General features: G+C 30.2%; 1 protein-coding gene across 1 annotated transcript in view; it reads left to right on the top strand.

Moving 5' to 3' along the window:
• Positions 1 to 4,084: 4,084 nt before the first annotated feature.
• LOC129991778 (basic phospholipase A2 caudoxin-like) overlaps positions 4,085 to 19,778 on the top strand; it is a 32,507-nt gene continuing 16,813 nt past the window's right edge. The window contains exons 1-2 of the mRNA XM_056098259.1: positions 4,085 to 4,358; positions 12,721 to 12,862. Coding sequence (XP_055954234.1) covers positions 4,292 to 4,358; positions 12,721 to 12,862 — 209 coding nt within the window. The 5' untranslated portion in view covers positions 4,085 to 4,291. The remainder of the gene's footprint in view (positions 4,359 to 12,720; positions 12,863 to 19,778) is intronic.

Below are 19,778 nucleotides of genomic sequence, written 5' to 3'. Positions count from 1 at the left end.
AACCATTTGATCTTCAGTAGAATTCAAAGGTGATGAAGAATTTGTTTTAGTTTTGTCAGATAAATGTATGTTCAACCTTTTTATGTATTATTTAAGAAAAATACGCAAATTGGTTCAACAAATGGGAAATATGAATATAGCAAGATTAATTTGATGCTCAAAGAGATCTTAAAACACTTATAGTAAAGACTCTTTAGTTCGTTACAAATTTGATCATTGTTCTGATTAATATTTTATTTTGGAGCAATCTCTCGAACAACTTATTAAAGGGATTTACTATATTGTGCATATTGAATTCTTACTCGTTGCGTAAAAGTCGAATATGATGAAATTTTAACTTGAAGCCATAGATTTTCAATGATCATGAATTTTTCATGGCACTTTTTTTATTGTCCTCGTCTATTTGAAAATTGTTATTTGTTGGACACACATACACAAACGCATATTGTTTCCCAGTGGAATCTCTACTCTTAGAAGTTTGTTCTGATTGACAAAGCATTGCCCAGTACATGTCATTGAAGTTAGGAACGTGAAATGTGGCAGGAAGTTGTTCCTGGGATATTAGAAATTTACTAACAACATATTTTTTTAGAAATTTAATTAAAAAATAAAAACAGGATTTAAACATGTTTCTGCTAAATTAACAGGGTATATCATTGAATAAAAAAATATTTTTATGCCATTTTAAAATTTCATAAAAGTTGTTTCTACTCCAATTTTTCTTGAATAAATGTTTTTCTTTTTTCTTTCTTTTATTCTTTTTTTTTTTTATTTTAATAATTATTGGAAAATCAATCTTGGACTCGTTTTGTAACAATGATTTTTTAAATAAAATTCAAAATAATATCATTTCTTCATTGAATTATGGAGTCACATTAAACATGTTAATGTTTTGATTTTTAAAAAATGCTTTCTTTGTTTTTCAAATTTAGTTCAAAATTTACCAGCAAAATTCAAACCTTTAAAGCAATGCATTGAATAAGATTCTTCACTTAATAAATCTTGTTAAATTTAAGGCAATGCAGTATTTAGTCTTATATTAGCTTCAAAAATTACTCTTTAAAAAATGCATGAACTGTCTTTTTTTTATATTTGTAACTACAAAGGGTTTTTTTTTAAATTTTTTATCTTCATGAATTTTTTTCCTGTTTTTTATGAAGAATAAAAATTCTGAAATCATTTTCATTTCTTCCTAAAATATATATCCAGATTTTTCTTACTTTTTTAAAGCTAAAATAATAAAATTTAATTTATTTTTTCATAGAAGCTAAAAAGCAGATTTTTCTTAAATTGAATTACCCATGTGAAAAAAATACCCTTGACTGAATATCAGAAATAAAAAGTGATAAAACAATTTCTTTTTTAGTCTGACCATTTCTTAATACTGTTTTAGTGTATCTCATTCACAAATAATTCTAACATATATATTAAAAAATGTATTTGAAATATCGATCATATTCGTTATGAATAATGATTTACTTGATTTTTTACGGGAAAATAATATATCCAAGAGCACATATTAAGCTGGAAATTTACCTTTGCCTGCCAGTTTGCTTTGAGGAACTTTATAACTTTTTTTTTTTTTTTTTCTTATAGTAGAACCTCAGTTATAAGAGTTGATTGAAATTATCATAAATAATCAAAAGTTTGGTTAATTTTAAATAATAATTTTCTTTCCTCAATAGATTCCTAATATATTTTGATATAATTAATATTTTGACAAATTCTTTCATTGGTTGTCAAACTTCTTATTAAAGGATCCATGAATATTCTTGATTTTCACTGCTTTCTTTATATTTTCCTTAAAAATTCTCAAAAGAATATCAACGACGCGAAATTTTCTGACATATTTAGTGCCAATTTTTCATGGATATACATAGAATTTGCTCGTGACGCTACTGAAGTGTAAAGAATAGAATTGAAATCCACTCCTCCTCAATAATTTCTTCAGATTGCTTTTGAATAACGACTTCTCACAGGATTTCGCATTAAAATCTTCGATGAAGTTCAGTTCCAATATCAATTTCTTTCTCCAATGAGAAATTCGTTGGTGTTATATATATATAAGCATTTAAATTTCTGATACTGTATCGATTAGCACAGACATTCAGATGATCGAGAATTTCACTGCATTTAAAATAGTTCTGTTTATGGTTAAAAAAATACAAACAAAGCCGTTATACACGAGAATCTAAATTCTGAAATGCTACTCGGTTCTTGGTACTTGTTGTATTTGAATTCTTGTCGATATGTTGAATGATAGAAGGAGCAATTTATTATTATTATTATTATTACGAATTTATACAAAGAGAAATTACTGTAATTGTCAAAATATTCGAACTCAGAATTTTTACGCTTCTCCAAGTTTCAGATTGATCTGAGTTCGAAAAACACATTTTTAGAATTATATCTATATATCCGTCATCGCTCTGAGCTAGTCAGATGAAATTTTGTACATTTTTTAATACCAAATTTATGAATTTTTATCAAATTTCAGACGAAATTCATCCGAAGGAAGATTGCCGTGTACATGATAATTTCAAAACATATAAGACTAGATAAATAAAATTTGGTACACAGTCTTAGCATCTATAGTGTAGATTCATAGCAAATTTTGAACCAAATTTAAAGCCTTGACTGTCCGTCGGTTTGCACATAGCATGTAAACGTATCAAAAACGTAATGATTTAGACGAATAAAATTTCGTATACGAATTTATTAATAGAATTTCTGTTCAAATTTCGGTTCCAATCGTTCAAACAAAAGAAGCCTAAAATCCATACTCGGTTTTCCTTAGTACAAGCGCAATATGCTCATAAGCAGAACTCAGAAAATAAAAATTCAATCAATTCCAAGGTTCAGAATTTTTATGTGGGAGAGAGAACTTAGTCATTATGAATCATTGTAGAAAGTTTTGTAAACGCTGATTTAGTCTGGGGACAGTATTCTTGTTTCGCGTCAGTTTTTGTAGATTCGAACTTATATTCTACTAAAAATATGCCATGAAATTTGATCTGGATCTAAAGATATGCCAGGAGCACATGAAATTTGATTTGGATCCAAAGATATGCCAGGAGCACATGAAATTTGATCTGGATCCAAAGACATGCCAGGAGCACATGAAGTTTGATCTGGATCCAAAGATATGCCAGGAGCACATGAAATTTGATCTGGATTAGGCATCTTCACATTAGTATTAGCATCATTTAATTGCCTTTGCATTCATTTCAAAGCTGCCCGAAGCCCATTTTGTAACTGGCTACTTAATTTTGAATCGTGCTCAGATAATAAGGCTAGGACAAGGCTTCAAGTTTCCTCTTTGTATCAGTGGAAAAACGTTAGGATTTGATGGATTTTATGTGCACATGTTTCAGGTATGCACCGAATTTTTTTAGGGAACTGAGTATTGAATTCCTGTCTTCCTATCCCGAAGTCGAGATAGTGTTACCATATAAACGCTGTTCCATGTTTATGTGGAGATCTAGTTACCATCTGATCAAACCTTTGCCATTTTATTGCAATTCAAAATCAATAGATTTATATCCATAACTTTCTTATAACTTTAAGATAAAATATAACCTTACATTTTATCACATCAAGATTTGTCATTGAAAGAATTGAACGACAGAACGAAATTGGAAGCTTAGTGATTTATTTAATAACCATTATGATATTGGAATCAATCCAATAAATGAAATAAAAATCTCCCTTTGCACCCTGTAATTTCGTCTATGATTCTAAAGTAACCGTGACAATCATGGTGAAAAAAGAAATATCTTTTAAAAAAGGAAGTAAAGATTTTACTTGTTTTGCGTTGGAACCATAATGCAGCAATAAATCTGTCAGTTAATAGAAATTTTAGAACCTGTAGTTTCTGCGTATAAGAAGACATTTAAAAAGTGGAAAACCTGAAATCATCTTTTATTTTGCTGTTGCCAATTACTAAACGAACAATACAATAAAGAAACAAAATTTTGAGAAGTAGATTTCGATCAAGACTTCCTTCAAAGAAGAAAACCACCTGTTTCAGGAAAACTCAAGTTTTGCAATAACTGCAAACTCGAAATGCGTGAGTAGCATGTAGCCAACGAATTACGAACGTCATCGTCAAGAAGTGATTCAAGAATGTAGGGGGACCTACTTTTCAATTAATGGCGGTAAAAAGTCGTTTGCTTTTTCTTCACTCTCTCGTCTGTCCGGTGGCAAGTTTGTGGCTTTTCTGAATGGGAAGGAAAAACGATTCGGTACTCAATGTCACTCCCTTTTTAACTCTCCTTTTCACAGGTCACCGATGCGCTTGGAAAGATCACTTCTGCTTCTGGCATGGGTCTCGTCACTTTTGACCTTAGGGTCAATGGGTAATTCGATTTTTTTAACTCTCTTTTTAGCCCCTTTATTGTCATCTAATTAAATTTTTTTTTAATGCATGACATCTTTCATTTTGGGAATGTGCTATTCTGCTGATTCAGTTAAAAATCAATTGAACGCTTGAGATTGTATAGATTATATCTGCTATGTAACTGTGTGGTATTGTGCATATTTGAATCGAACTAATCTCTTAGAATAATTGAAAGTTTGGAAAGCCAATGCTAAAAAATGGTGTATATATATATATATATATATATATATATATATATATATATATATATTCCCCTTGTTTATTCCATCTTTAAGCAAACACCGTGCTTTGTTTGTTTACCCTCCATCTTTGCTCATAATGTGCGATTCTACTGATTCAATTAAAAATCAGTTGAGCACTTGAGATCGTGTAGATTATATATGCTATGTAACTGTGTGGTATTGTATATATTTGAATCGAATTAGGGTCTTCGAATAATTCAAAATTTGAAAAGCCATTAGTGGAAAATCATATCTTCTTTTTCCCTCTCATTTGTGTTGCTTGCTCCATCTTTAAGCAAAACGTACATTTTCATTTATTTGCCCCCTTATTGCTCATAATGTAATACTGTATAGCTTTATTTAATGATTTGCTATAGATTTTATTTATTCTACTTTATTTCGTAATACGGTTTAAAAAATCGTATTTAATATAAATCTTCATTGATTTCTAATTATTGCTCTTGCGATTATTGCTTGTAATTGGCAAATGATTGTGAAAATGTTTATTATGGGTAGAAATAACCTACACGTATGCGCCCCTTATTCAAATTTTAACATAGATTACTCTTACTTCAATTGCAATAAATTTCAAGTTATTTTTTTAAATAACAAAATGCATATAAAAGTTTTCTTAGTGATTATTTCTTCTTTACAAAGATGAAATAATTAAGGTAACATAAAAATATTTAAAAAGGATTAATCATAAAATAAAAAATCTGTACTAAAATCAAAGCAACAAAAATGAGTCAGAGGACGACTTGAATCATTCCATTTGATTTCATATATATCGTGAAGAACAAGAATCGAATAAAATTCTGATTCTTTTATGAGTTAGTTATACGATTGTTATCGTTTTGCTTTCAGTGTGATATACATCAAATTCTAGAATATTTGATATTTAATTCTGCAATCAAGTTGGAGTTAATTCAACGAACAAAACTCAAGTTACATGCTAACATATTTCAGATGATCGAATCGAAAAAATAATAAATATTCCAAATAAATAGTCATTTTATTAGGAAGCTGAATGAATACGGGCGTCAAAGGGTTAAATTGTTAGAAGTTTGTTTGTGTTTTCTAAAAAGCAATTTTTCATTTGATTCTGAATTGATGAATAATTTTATTCTTAGTGTTAAATCGAATAAAGCAGTGATGAAAATAAAATAATGCATCGGATTTAGATCAGAACTATTTGCAAGTTTTTCTGCTTCAAGAAAATAAGAAAGAAATAAAATGGCATTAATATTTAAGTATTATTTATTACATTTCGAAAAATTTTATTTCGAATGTAAGAGAAAAAAGGTTTTTTAGTTTATATATACAAACTGTTTATATTAGTTTAAAATACTTAAGATTTAAAAGAGCAAATTTCTCCTTTAAAACAAACTAAAAAAATATGAATAAAAGTTTTTTTTTCCTAATTCAGAAAAAATAAAAATTTTAAAACCATAATAAATGATCAAATAAAAATATAAACAAACATTTTGAATCAGCTTCAAACAGTTGAGGAAATAAATAGAATTCCATTGATTCAATTCGTTAATTCTTTTTAAAAAGCTGTTTATTTTTAACGAACGATCCATTTTCACTTTTTTTTAAACAACCAAACAGACAGCTTCTAAAATTGCAGTTTAAGATTAACCTCTGAACTGTTATATTTTGTTTTTAGTTCATATTTTAGAAGATATTTTGTTTTAAAATTTTACTTTCAAATTTTCATAAAATTGCATGAATGATTTCAATTTAGTAAAAATAAACTATTAATCGGTGCTCGTATGGCAATAGACAAATTTTTTGATTGGCTAATAAACTTTCTTCATATTCAATCTAATAACAGTATATTCAGTCCTTTGCATGTACGGTTTTTTCATATGTACACCGCGTCGCGAAAGTAAACAAGAAGCTTGTATCTCAAGTCATAAATTATATATTTCTCAAATTTAGCACAAAAATTTTTCTGGAAGTTGTTTATCATTTTCAATTACAGCCTTAAAAATAACAAGTAACTTATACTCTCGTTATTTCTTCCCATATTTTAGGGGTGGGGCTTATTTTTATTCACTTGATAAACTTCTGAATAGATTAAACGGCCGCGGTGGCCTGGTGGTAAGGTCTCGGCTTCGGACCGGAGGGTTTCAGGTTCGAGAGCCGATTTCACCAAAGAACCGTCGTGTAAGCGGGCCTGGCGCACGTTAAATCTACACCAACCGAGAGGCCAAACGTCCTCCCATTGGTGTGATGTGTAAATTTGGAGAGGGGTTGTTAGCTCGGGCGTCATCTTCATCATCTGACCACGGTTCAAAATTGCGAGGGCAGATCTAAAATAGCCCTAATGTTGCTTTTTAAAACGGGACGTTAGTATAAGTAAACAAAACTAAAAAGCGTAAACACTTTTTTTTGTTTTCTTGTATTTTTATGAAAGTATTGTTACTTTAAGCTGGTTTACCATTTAGATTTTCATTGATTCATCAACAAATGCAAATATAAATAATTTATCTCTGAGGGTGAAATTTTTTTGCTACATTTTTAAAGAAATCCTGCTTTTTCGTTGGATTTACAAGGGTTTTGTGTATTCGAAATTTTTTATATTAAAATCAAATATTTGAATTTTAAGAAATTATCCATTTACCATGTTTTTAAATTAGCTTTGAAATTAATGTAATCCATTCCCACCCACTCCCCTTCTTTAGTTGACTCACAAATCAGCAATTCTGGCAAACTTACATTTGAAAAATATAAAAAAAGTTCTAAAAATTACATTTAAAGTTTTACAAATGTTTTCGGAAGCTAGTTCTCTTGATGGTGATCTACTGTAAATGTTTTATTTCAATTTTTCATAATATTTGTTACTTAAAATTTGAATTTGTAGAAATTAAACTAAAACTAATGCAAAGTGTCTGGTTTTGGGAGTCAAAAATAAATCCAAGGGCCTTTACAAGGTTTGATCCGACCTTGACTGTATTATAGCAAATTCATATTTGTTAATTGCAAGGTAATTAAGCATTTTTTTACGAATTGAGGTTAAAACATTCTCAATAACAGTTTAATGGCCGCACGTTTATGCAATCAATTGACGCTAGGTTCCGGCAATGTTTTAAAAGAATTTTTTAAATAATTCAACTTGTTCGAACCTACATATAAAACATAATGATAGCATCACATACATGTTGTGTGAGGGGTTATTAAAGTGTCAATGAAAAAATATAATTTCCTGATTTGTATTGTGCTGTTCTCAATAATGCTGTTTGAATAATGAAAGTGTAATTCTGCAATTGAATAGATCAGTCGTATTCATTCAAATCAAGAAATCTTCTTTGATATTACATTTTCTGAACTTTTTTAATCTCTTTTTGAATGCTACCGATTTCAATACTCGATATTTTATTTTATCATATGTAAATAGATTTGCACATTTTCATATTCGCAGTCTTTGTCATGTTAGTATTGTAATCGGCAACAAAGTTAATATCGAGATTTTGACGAGTCTGCTCACTTTTTACGAGTCAGGAAAATAAATAAATAAATAAAAATAGAAGTATATCTTGTTATTTACACGTTTATTATAGAGAAAATGACAAATTATCAAACACAATGAGTTGAACGGATGGATGGATTTCTGAATTTTACGCCAAAAATTATCTGCATCAGAGGTCTCGATGGCCTTGTGGTAAGGCTTCGGTTTAGGGATCGGAAGGCTCCAGGTTTGAGACCCGATTCCAGTGAAAAATCGCTGTGCAAGTTAGTGTAGTGCACGTTAATTCCATCGGGATCAAATGTTTTCCCTCTGGTGTGGTGCGGATGTTTGGCGATGGGGTGCTGGTTCAGATGTCATCCTCTTCATCCGATCGCAGTTCAAAACTACTAGGTCCATCCCAAAATAGCTCTAATATTTCTTTTAAAAAGGACATTAATATAACTAAATTATCTGTATCAAAATTAGGATTAAATTGGTCTAATGAAAAAAGGTACATTTTCTAAAGGTATTACTATGTTTTTGCAAAAATAGTCAAGCATTTTTTTAATTTTAATTTTTAATTTATGAACAATCCTCGTCATGAAAACCTTTTGAATTTTGTTTTTTAAGTTTATTTTTTGGATAGTTACAATTGGTTTACAATTGCATAATAATGCTATTTTCTCATTCTAAGTTTTGACAGAATTTTCTTGCGAATAAACGGCTCAAAATAAAATCTAATGCATATTATTTTTGTTCAAATTTTATATAACTTATTACTATTTTCTTACGGTTCTAGAATTAGAGAATAAGCAATCTGTTAATTTCAAAATATTCTCGTGTTGTTTTAAAGCTTCACAATGCGGGTGTGTGTGTGAAAATTTCGTGTTATTTATCAGTCGAATCCCCTATTTTTCAGTTCACGGAAAAACTCAAAAATATTACAATTTTGCAACATTTTTCAAAAAAATTCTTCCAGAACGTAGTTGCATACTTTAATTCATAGTCGGGGTTTTTTCATTATCCTGTGAAGATAATTAATCGGAAAAGAATGCAGCGATCAAACTAATATGCCTAGCAATATATATATTGAAGTAATATATATATATTGTTTAATATTTTCTGAAGTTGAAATGGGGAAAGGGGTGGTAACAAAATTACAAAACAAAGAAATACCGTCAATAGAAAATCTCTTTGAATATTTTAAAGGTATTTGATACTAATTAAGTATATTGTATACCCATAATTTTGATCGCTTGTTGTGCGAGATATTTTTCTTATAAATATATACTAATCCATGTTTGAAGAATTGAATATAAAAATTATATTAATATAATGTAGCATTTACTTTGCAACATTTTGTTTTTCTTATCTTTCGTTAAAGTAATTCTGATATATATATTTTTTTAAATTTCGGTTAAACAATCGGATCTTATATAAAAAGTTGGAATTTGTTGATCTCGGACGTACAACTCAGGAAATTGATTTGGGAACAGAAACCGACAAATAATAAAACAAGTAATATAAACAAAAATTTAATTCAATTCCTACTTAGTTCATCAAAGAAAATTTTTATTTTAGTTGCTTTTTGTTAAATAATTATCAAAAAAATTATTAGGTATCAAAAAGTTATTGATTTTCGCAAGAATTGAACTTGCATTCTTCACCTTCATGAGAAAAATACTGAAATCCTTACATTTTACCGATTGAGCTACTGCCTGTTGATTTCAATTTTCATTACAAACTGCTGAAATTCTACTGAAAGTATTAAAAATTAATTAAATTTAATTAATATTTGAAAAAAAAACTGTATTAACATCAAGTGTCATCCACTACAAGTTTAAAAAAATGTATTTGAACTTGAGTGGATGAATAAAAAGTATTTTATTAACGATTGAAAATTTGAACAAGATATATAAATATATATATAGGGAGAGTGTGAACTAATAGTAGGAATTGAAAAAAATAATAATAAATCTGAAACAAAGAATACAGAAATATCTTCAAACAAAAAGCGTTAAGCAAATCAATATATCATTAATCAATTGATGATAATAAATATAAATCAAATTAAATACTAATTATTTAATAAACACTTTTACTATTTTTTCTCTTCTAATTAATTTATCAGCATCGAACATAATAAGGTCATGTACCTTGTTTTGAGAATAAATCATATAGGGAATTGTGAGAATATTGTGTAATAAATACCTTTTTTTAAATTAATTTAATTGAACCTTTCTCTTTAATTTATAAACAAAAACCTGGACTTCCTCGGCAAATATGGTATATCTATTTACTTTAAGAAAATAAGAGTTTTCTTTCACTGCATTTGAGTGCCCGTATTCCGCATGAAAAAAGTTGGGAAAAAAAAAACCTTATTTTCAACAATGAACATTTGAAACCATTTTTAATAGTTAATCTCTTTATTTTTCTCATGTTAGTTGTCATAAAATAATCGGACCAATCTAGGATATTTTATTCAAATACAAATATTTTTTTCTATCCGTAACTTTAGCAATTGCCTTTGCTAATCAGTTCATATCTTATTTACTTTCTCTTAAACCCTAATTAGATTTTAAAGAAATAGACAAAAAGACATTTAAATATTCACATATATTTTACTCACAAATTTTAAGAATTGAATTTCAACGGTCTTTGTTCGTGTGCTATGAAAATCACTCAAAAATAGATAAAAACAAAGCTTAAATAATAAGCATGTCTTTCCTGTAAGGTCAAAACAAAGTGGCCCTATTATTATTTTCTGCATTGAGCTATCTTTAAACACAATGGTTGTTTATTGTTGTAATCGGTCATATGATTTCTGGAGGAATGTTAGAAAGAAAATGTAGTTGTTGGCAAAGATTTTAAGATTAAGAATTTTTTAAATTAACAATGATTGCTGAGCATTATTTTATTAAATTCAAATTCGTTTTATGTAATAATTTTTTTTTTTAGTTTAACAGATTCCTTGTGTCATAATTAAACCAGCTGGGTGAAAACGTTGCAAAACAAAATTGAGCAATTTTCTGTTGAATCATTGCGTATCTTTAGAGTCGTTGATATGGAACTGCAGCTGAAATACTAATGTTTCAGTATATTCCACATATGCTGAAACATTAGTCAAGATAATGTAAACATTAGTTGTTGATGTTTCATGTAAACATTAGTCAAGATAATGTAAACATTAGTTGTTGATGTTTCATGTAAACATTAGTCAAGATAATGTAAACATTAGTTGTTGATGTTTCATGTAAACATTAGTCAAGATAATGTAAACATTAGTTGTTGATGTTTCATGTAAACATTAGTCAAGATAATGTAAACATTAGTTGTTGATGTTTCATGTAAACATTAGTCAAGATAATGTAAACATTAGTTGTTGATGTTTCATGTAAACATTAGTCAAGATAATGTAAACATTAGTTGTTGATGTTTCATGTAAACATTAGTCAAGATAATGTAAACATTAGTTGTTGATGTTTCGTGTAAACATTAGTCAAGATAATGTAAACATTAGTTGTTGATGTTTCATGTAAACATTAGTCAAGATAATGTAAACATTAGTCAATACAATGTAAACATTAGTAATTAATATCATTATGCAGTAAGTTATGTGTAATGATATTACTGTTACAAAAAGCATCTAATAAAATGATGTCAATTTCGTTTCAAGGTATTTTATATTTTCAAACTCTTGGCATTTTTTTTACTATATTGTTTTTAGACTGGCATTTTATCTGTAAATTTTTGGCATTAATATAACATCAAGCACATAAATCAATGTTCTGTTAGACTTAAAACTATCCAATTTGGCATTGGTTACTTCTTAAATAGTGCATGTTTTAATAAGAAAGGCGTTTTATTTTAAATTAGAAATTCATCGATATTTTATTATTTTTCCAAAAACTTTGGAACGTATCGCACAAAAGTTAATAATGTATCCCTTTAAAAACTCAAAAAAAATTTCTTTAATTTAAATTTTTTTTCAAAATTAACTTTTAACTCAATTTGTAACATTTCTGTTACTGTTGGTAGAATTCTATTCTAATCAGTCATTATTTCTAAGACATTTCGAACTTGTGTTCAGTGTGAACTTGTATCAAACACACGATAAATGAAATTTGGTGAATGATTTTGACTCTAGTATTTATCATACGTATTTTTTTGAATTATTTGTTCAATAACACACATTGATGATATCCTTCAATATTACTCCAGCCATGGTGGCCTAATAGTAAGATGGCGGCTTTAAAGCCAGTGTATTTTAGGTTCAAAACTTTGGGGCAGATGGATTTAACATTAAATCCATCTGCCCCAAACGTTCTCGCACTAATATGGTTCGGAAGCATGGAAAAGAGAATGGTAGCTCAGCTATCATTATCTGACTACAGATCCAAATTATAAAATTATCCCAAAATGTCCCTAGTCATTTGTTATTGATGACCCTAGTCATTATATTGGACGTTAATAAAATAAAATTAACTTCAATATCAAGAATCTATCGTAAAATTTCATATTGTGTACATAAACAAGAAAGTCGCCGGTAAAAAAAAACTATTTAAACTATTCCTGACTATTGTGATGTTTTTGTATTTTTATTTAAAATAAATCCTCCTGATATTTTTCTTCCTATTCCCTTTTAGGTAAGATCCGTCGTCGTCGCGACCTGTTGGACCTAGCTGACATGTTTGATGTGCTGACGGGTCTCGACCCAACGGATTACATCCCTTACGGCAATTGGTGCGGCTATGGTGGTCAAGGAAAACCGATTGACCGCATAGACGAGTGAGTAACTTGAATTCATTAATATACAAACACTTTCGATGATTGAAGGCCTTTCTTTTCTACTTTATTAATTCAATAGATGAGCGGTCAGGGTTTTCTTTTTTCCCATCAGGATTGTGTAAGTTCTAGAATGCAAATAACCAGCCCGAGTAGTTTCTCAAAAACTTTCTCGCATACTCTCTCATGAAGGTGTCATGCCCGAGAACGCCTTATATGGCATTGACGTACAATAGTTCAGAAAGGTTAACTTTTGGCATGAATTTAGCATTTTGGCTGAATTTTTCGTGTCACCCTTGGTGAGTATTTAGTGATTAATCCATGGCATGCGGTAAATAGTATCTAAAAACCAAATATGTGTTTTAGAAACGTTTTTCTCAGCCGATTGGAATCAAAATTTGGCCAAAACTACACTTGTAATCACAGAACAGAACGCCGTCTCATATCCCCGTATCCGTGACCAATCTGGTCACTGAATGGTTTGGTGGGCATGTTAGGAATTTTATTTAAATACCAAAATATTTACAGTAGTGAAAAAAAAAAAACAGCAAAGATAATTATGTACAGAATTTACAAGCATATAAGAAATGATATTGAGATGAAACCGCTTACAAGGACTTTCAAATTTGAAAAATTATTTGCAATAATAATATGCAGAAATATAAAATGTGTGAAATTATACACGAATTATGTGTTCACTTATTACACGAATTACATACATGAATTATGATATACATGTATTATGAATCACTTATGTGCTGAATGGAATATGTGTTCATGAATTATGTGTGAACATAATTCCTGAACTATGCGTTCACTTATTATAGGAACTATGCGTTCACATGAATTATGTGTTCACTTATTACACGATGAATTATGCATGAATTATTACACGACCTTTGTAAAACGAAGGTTGGGCTTATTATTATATAGTACAGGGATGGCGAACCAGTGGCACGTGTGCCATTGGTGGCACGCGACACAATATTTTGGACACGCCGCCAATCAAAACTGTTTGCATTTTAGTTCAAAATAACAAAGTTCACTATAAAGTATTGCGAACAAACATTCCAATCAACATTCCATTTAAAATTTCCCTTTCCATTTTTTAAAAACACATGTATTTGTACGGCTGTTAAAAATTCGCTTGATGAGAAAGAAATTGATTTGTAAAGAATTGTTTCAGTAACTGATGGTGCTTCAAATATGGTGGGGAAAAAATGTCTTTTATTACTTTATTTCAAACAGACGTAGGGCATTCGATACTTGAACTCCACTGCATTATTCACCAACAAGCCTTGTGTTCTAAGAGTGGGTTAACATTTCTTGATAATATAAAGGCGTTAGTCACAAAAATAGTCAACCTCATATCGTCGTACGCTTTAAATAAGTAATAACAATGGAATAGGTTTGAAGTAAGCGAAAAGATTTTAATTGAAGCTTTGTGGATGAAGTCAACTCGGTGTATAATGACTTACTAATGTATAATAATGTCCGCTGGTTGAGCCGCGGGAACGTACTTCAAAAACTTGTTGACTGCTTGGAAGAAATCAGACTGTTGTTGCAAAATGAATAGAAAATTGAACAATACTCAGTTGTTGGATATTATGTGGCTCTCAAAATTGATGTTTTTTACAGACATGTGCCAACATTTCAATGAATTGTAAGTAAAGCTTCAAGTCGCAAATAAAAATATCGTCATGATGGATATCATTCACGTTTTTGGCACTAGACTGCATGTTTTCAGGAAGGATATTATTACAAGAAACTATAAGTACATTCTAAATTTGAATATATATATATATATATATAATATCAAAGATTTAGATGTACAGGAGAAACCAGACGGAGAAAAAGTGATTGAAGAATTTATTTTCGTAATTGATACTTCAATCAAGGAATTTTCAGCGAGATGTTCTTAATTCAAAGAATTATCGGAAACGCTCAAGTTTATTATGTACCTTGATGTGACTTCATTTGATAAATTGAATTATTCCCAATTCTATTAGTTGGAAGTTAAAGAATTTTAAATGCAACTGATAGATTTCCAGTCCATATAGATTCAAAAATTTATTAAAACAAGGAAAAAGTTGGAATTGATTGAAACAAAAAGATTAACCGTTTGGCAGATGACACCATGCATTCTGCTAAAAGTAACATCTTACGATCCTAATATAGGTTATTTGTCTTCTAATCTGCAAGCACAGAAGTCACACTAACGTTACTTTAATTTGAATTACTCATATAACTAAAACCTTTACTTCTATGCAGTGCAAGATGTATTTTTTCGTAGAAAAATAAAGAGTTTTGAGTTGTTAGATTCAGTTTTATTATTATAACAATAATCATGAGTCAGAATTATTTGATGGCCCGTCAATACCTCATTGAACATTTCTTTAGAAAAAAATGGCACGTTGATCCATAAAGGTTCGCCACCCCTGATATAAAAAATGAAGATGCAGTTATAAAAATCAAATGGAAAATAATTTGGTTAATGGAAACGAAGAGAAACTCTGTTTGATTGAAATTTACGAAGCAAATGTATAAGAGACTAAACACTTGTAGTATCAAAATCCCGTACCAAATATCATATAATTATTTCACTTCTTTGTTTGAATTGGCTCAAAATTTAAGATGTCTGCACTATAGATGCTAAATTTGTATACCGCATTTCATCTATCTAGCTGTTTTCGTTTATAATTATCATGCTAATTTATATTCGAACAGACGGACATCCTCTGATCAGATTTTACACAAACTTTTATTGAAACCAGCACGTTTGGTGTAAAGATCGTATACCAATTGTCAACCGTCTGGCTCAAATCATTTTTGAGTTTTCTTTGTCACAGAGGGACGGACATTTTCTAGAAATGTGTTTTCTGAATTGAAGGAGATCTAAAACTTGGAAATTCACCAAAATCTCGAGTTCACACTTTTTGACGATTACTATAATTTCTCTATAATACGTATACTAGAAAGTAAAGTCTACACAAGAAGTAAGGCAATGAAATCAGATTTGTGTTGGTCATTAGAGTTCATCGATAGTTTAGTTGACAAGTTAACCACTTGTAGTTGGAAGACGTGCCGGCGTCCTGGTATAGGGGTAGCGCGTCTTCCTCGTAATCTGGGCGTCCTGGGTTCGAGTCCCGGTTCGGACATGGTTGTTCTTCGTCTGTTCTATCTGTGAGATGCGTGAATGTGCCGCCCTGTAAAAAGGGGTTGTGCAAGTGAATGTGATGCGTAAGTAGCTAAGACGTACTCTTGGCCCTAGTTGGAGCTACTAAAACAAGAAACGCTCCCTTGGTTTAAAATTGCTGACTTCGGCAGCGAGCTTGTCCATTGCAAGTGCCATTGTAAACAACAACAACAGTTGGAAGACGTGGCCCGCACTCAAGATAACTCAAGATACTTTTGCCATAGATCACTTATGAAGTGCTGCACACGTGAGTAGGCAATTGTCATAAAGTGAAAATGATATTTCACTGAGACTGTTTGCGAAAACACATTTTACGGGAGCATAGTATTTGGTCGAAAATTAATTCAAAATATATACTAAATCTTTTTCTAATTTCTATAAGGTATCGGATACTTTTTTTGGCCTCGCTGCGAGTTACAGCGGACTGTTTTGACACGTTCACCTATGAATTTCATACCACTGCAAGTGGTTAAATCAGCTGACAATTAGCACCTGAAAGGGTAATTGCCGCTGTCTATGTTCATTCGCTTGCAGGCATGAATGCTTTGTAAGACCTACGAAATCAGATTTCATCAAAAATAATAGCTTTTAAATGCTCCGCGAAAACATTGATTATGTCTCTATAAAATTTCTCCCTACTTTATCGGTAGATCTCGTTGCAATGCTTACTTTAAAAGCAAAAATCGGAAGGGAACGAAATATTCGAGTCGACATGCTGACGGGGAAAAAATTAAAAACTCGATTAAAACCATTTTAACTTATTACTTCTGCTGAATAATGGTCCGGTGCTGCTGCTTGTTCAGACAGCTGTGAACAGACTCTCCTAAAAGTAGTCGTGTAGCACCTCTTTTTCCTCTTGTGCAGTGAGCGCCCCCTTGTGGCGTTTTACAGAAGACAAGCAGTTGGATGGCAGACCTGCATCCTGAGGTAGACTTTTTTTCCCATGCGCAACCCTTGCGCTAACACCGAATGTTTTTGGCTGGTAACTGTGGAATCCCTCCACCATACTGTTCTTTAACCTAATATTATATGTGTCTCTATAGTAATAAGTGTTTGAATTTTGTAGTGTAACTGTGTTTGTGTAGATTAAAAATAGTACGTTTAAAACCTATCCTCCGACTATAGTGGGTATGTTGTAATTTTCCAAGGAATAATAGTATATTAAAACCTATCCTCCGACTATAGTGGGTGTGTTGTGATTTTCCAGGAAGTACCACATAACCATTTAAAACCGGGCAGTTCCTTGAAAAATCACAACATACCCACTATAGTTGGAGGACATTCCCTTCTCCTTTGATAAGAAAGGGAAGTGGATATTGAAGGGGAAGGGGCGCATGGATACGGGTAAATTGTCTGGAGTACCGGCTCTGCTTCTGGACCAACAAGTCCATGACTGAACCCTGACCGTGGAGACATTTTCTTAGAAGATGCACGAAGTATTCTACCTCGAGATAAGAGGAGTGCGTTTAACTTGCATTACATAAACATGAATTGGCGTCGTTTCTTTCGTAGTTCTGATCATCTTCCAAAAAAACGCAGTTTATTTCTCAGCGGACCAAAATAATTATATGTAAATATTAATAAATTCCGGTAAAAAAAAGGTTTGTTAATCAATGAATTTTTTCTAAAGAGAAATTCGCAAACAGAGAAAGGATTTGCATATTTGTTTAATCTCAATTCTTGAAAATGGGTTTGCAAAAGCAGGGAAAAGCTGATAAAAAGAAGGCACTTAACAAATCTTTCTCGCTTCACCGAAAGTGAGTGTAAAAATAGCATTTGTAGATACTTATGAGATGTTGTACAAAAACTGTTTTTCGGAGTTGCAATATTTTATTAACTGCTTTTGGTGACCAGGTGGTTCGCTAAGAATAATGCTCTCTAAAATTTTAAGCTGAATATTTATGTACCTTAGTATTTTAATAGCTTCTTCAATAAAATATTTTTCAGCTTCAAATTTCGATTGTCACTTAAATCATTTATTAAAGATGTCTTACTATATTTTGTTCATTGCACTATTTATCTCTCTAATTTGCTGTCAATTGTTGTAAGATTTAAATTTGGATTTGAAATGGAAGAGAGAAATCTTAGATAAATAAGAAAGCATTTTTAGTTGAAGTCAGCAAGTCATACTTTAAAATATTGATTACAGAAAATTGAATCCTTCAGTAGCATCGAATCTTTATCTTATCTAAACCACAAAATATATATATATATTTTTTTTAATTTATGCAATATTAAAAACGAATTGTTCAATAAAAATTTCTGATTCACCAGAACATTCAGTTTTAGCTTCAAAAAGATTCAAATGCGGAAAATAACGTTTTATTTTACTTCAATCAATAAATGTCCTTCTGAAAACAATTATGAAGTTTTAACTTTATCCAGTCTTTCGATCCTACAAATCATATTCAGTTAAATTTTCTTTACAATCTAACATTTCAATCTTGTGCAATCAAGCCTGACCGAATTATAAAGCTCTGAATATCCTTATTTTAGAACAATCGCCAATTTCTTTATTTTAGATAATCTGATTCGGGGAAAGTTCAAGCGCTGATTTGCGGGTTTTTTTTTTTTTTTTTTTTTTTTTTTTTTGAAGATAGTGAATAGAAATGTCTAAAATCGTGCAGCCTTATAGAATAGTGACATTCAAATTTTCATAAATCTGACAGTTTTTGTGATTTAATTTATTGTAATTAACTCTTCGTATTTAAAATATTAATGTCTCAAGAATATTTTCTTAACTATGATTCACAAGGCAGAGGATCAGTGTAAAAAATTTAAAATTCGTAATTCATCACAGTATTTGTTGATTCAAGTTGCATAAAATAGAACTATTTCATTTAATTTATTTTGTTTGTAGATGTATGTCTAAGGTTTACAAATTAACTATTGAACCCTGATTGGAGTGGATAGTGTATATATTAAACCATATTTGCCTTAAATAAAACCGATTTATTAATTAATAACATAACAGATATTTTTAAAGATCATAGAATTCTTTTTACATTTATTTTTTAGAAAATATCTTATTTCATATTTATTCCATTTCATACCCATCACGGGCTGAAAATTATACTTTAATTTGCAATAATAACTTTTTTTTTTTAATTTGAGTTTTTGTCAGTGTGATAGCAACACGTTGAAAGCTCATTTTTCTCCCGTATACGAATAATGTGCTCGTGCAGGTTAAATTTTATTTTTATTTTGTGCGAATTAAATTATTGAAAAATATGGTTGAAATAAACTGTTCGGATCTCATTGAAAATAGAAACATAATTTATAGATTTAAAACACTAGTATCATTAAAAAGAATTTTTTTTAACTTGATGTAAAATTCAAGTTTGTGCGATAATATTTTCGAAAGCTAAAGCAAAAAAAAAAAAAAAAAAAGTGCCGAAATTTTGCTTAATTTTTAAATTCAAATGCTAATTAAAAACTCAGAAATATCCCCCTGCAGAAAAATCCTGCACATCCCTTCCCCCTCTAAACATGTGTGTACCAAATTTGATAGATGCAAGTCAAACTGTCTGGTCCGTAAAGTGCCAACACAAACACGCATTGATCTTTGTTATAATTACAGATAAATTTATTTACTTTGTAGATTAAATCAGGAAGTAGAACAGATTGTAAAAGTCAAACGACGTCACTTCGAGATTTCGATAAATATCTGCGTTTCTGATATCCTCGAGTTCTACTTCACAAGTATGCAATTCCATTTTTGGA

The sequence above is a fragment of the Argiope bruennichi genome, chromosome 2 (genome assembly GCF_947563725.1).
Source record: "Argiope bruennichi chromosome 2, qqArgBrue1.1, whole genome shotgun sequence".
NCBI classification, from domain to species: Eukaryota; Metazoa; Arthropoda; class Arachnida; order Araneae; family Araneidae; genus Argiope; species Argiope bruennichi.
This window is presented reverse-complemented; position numbering and strand designations above follow the sequence as displayed.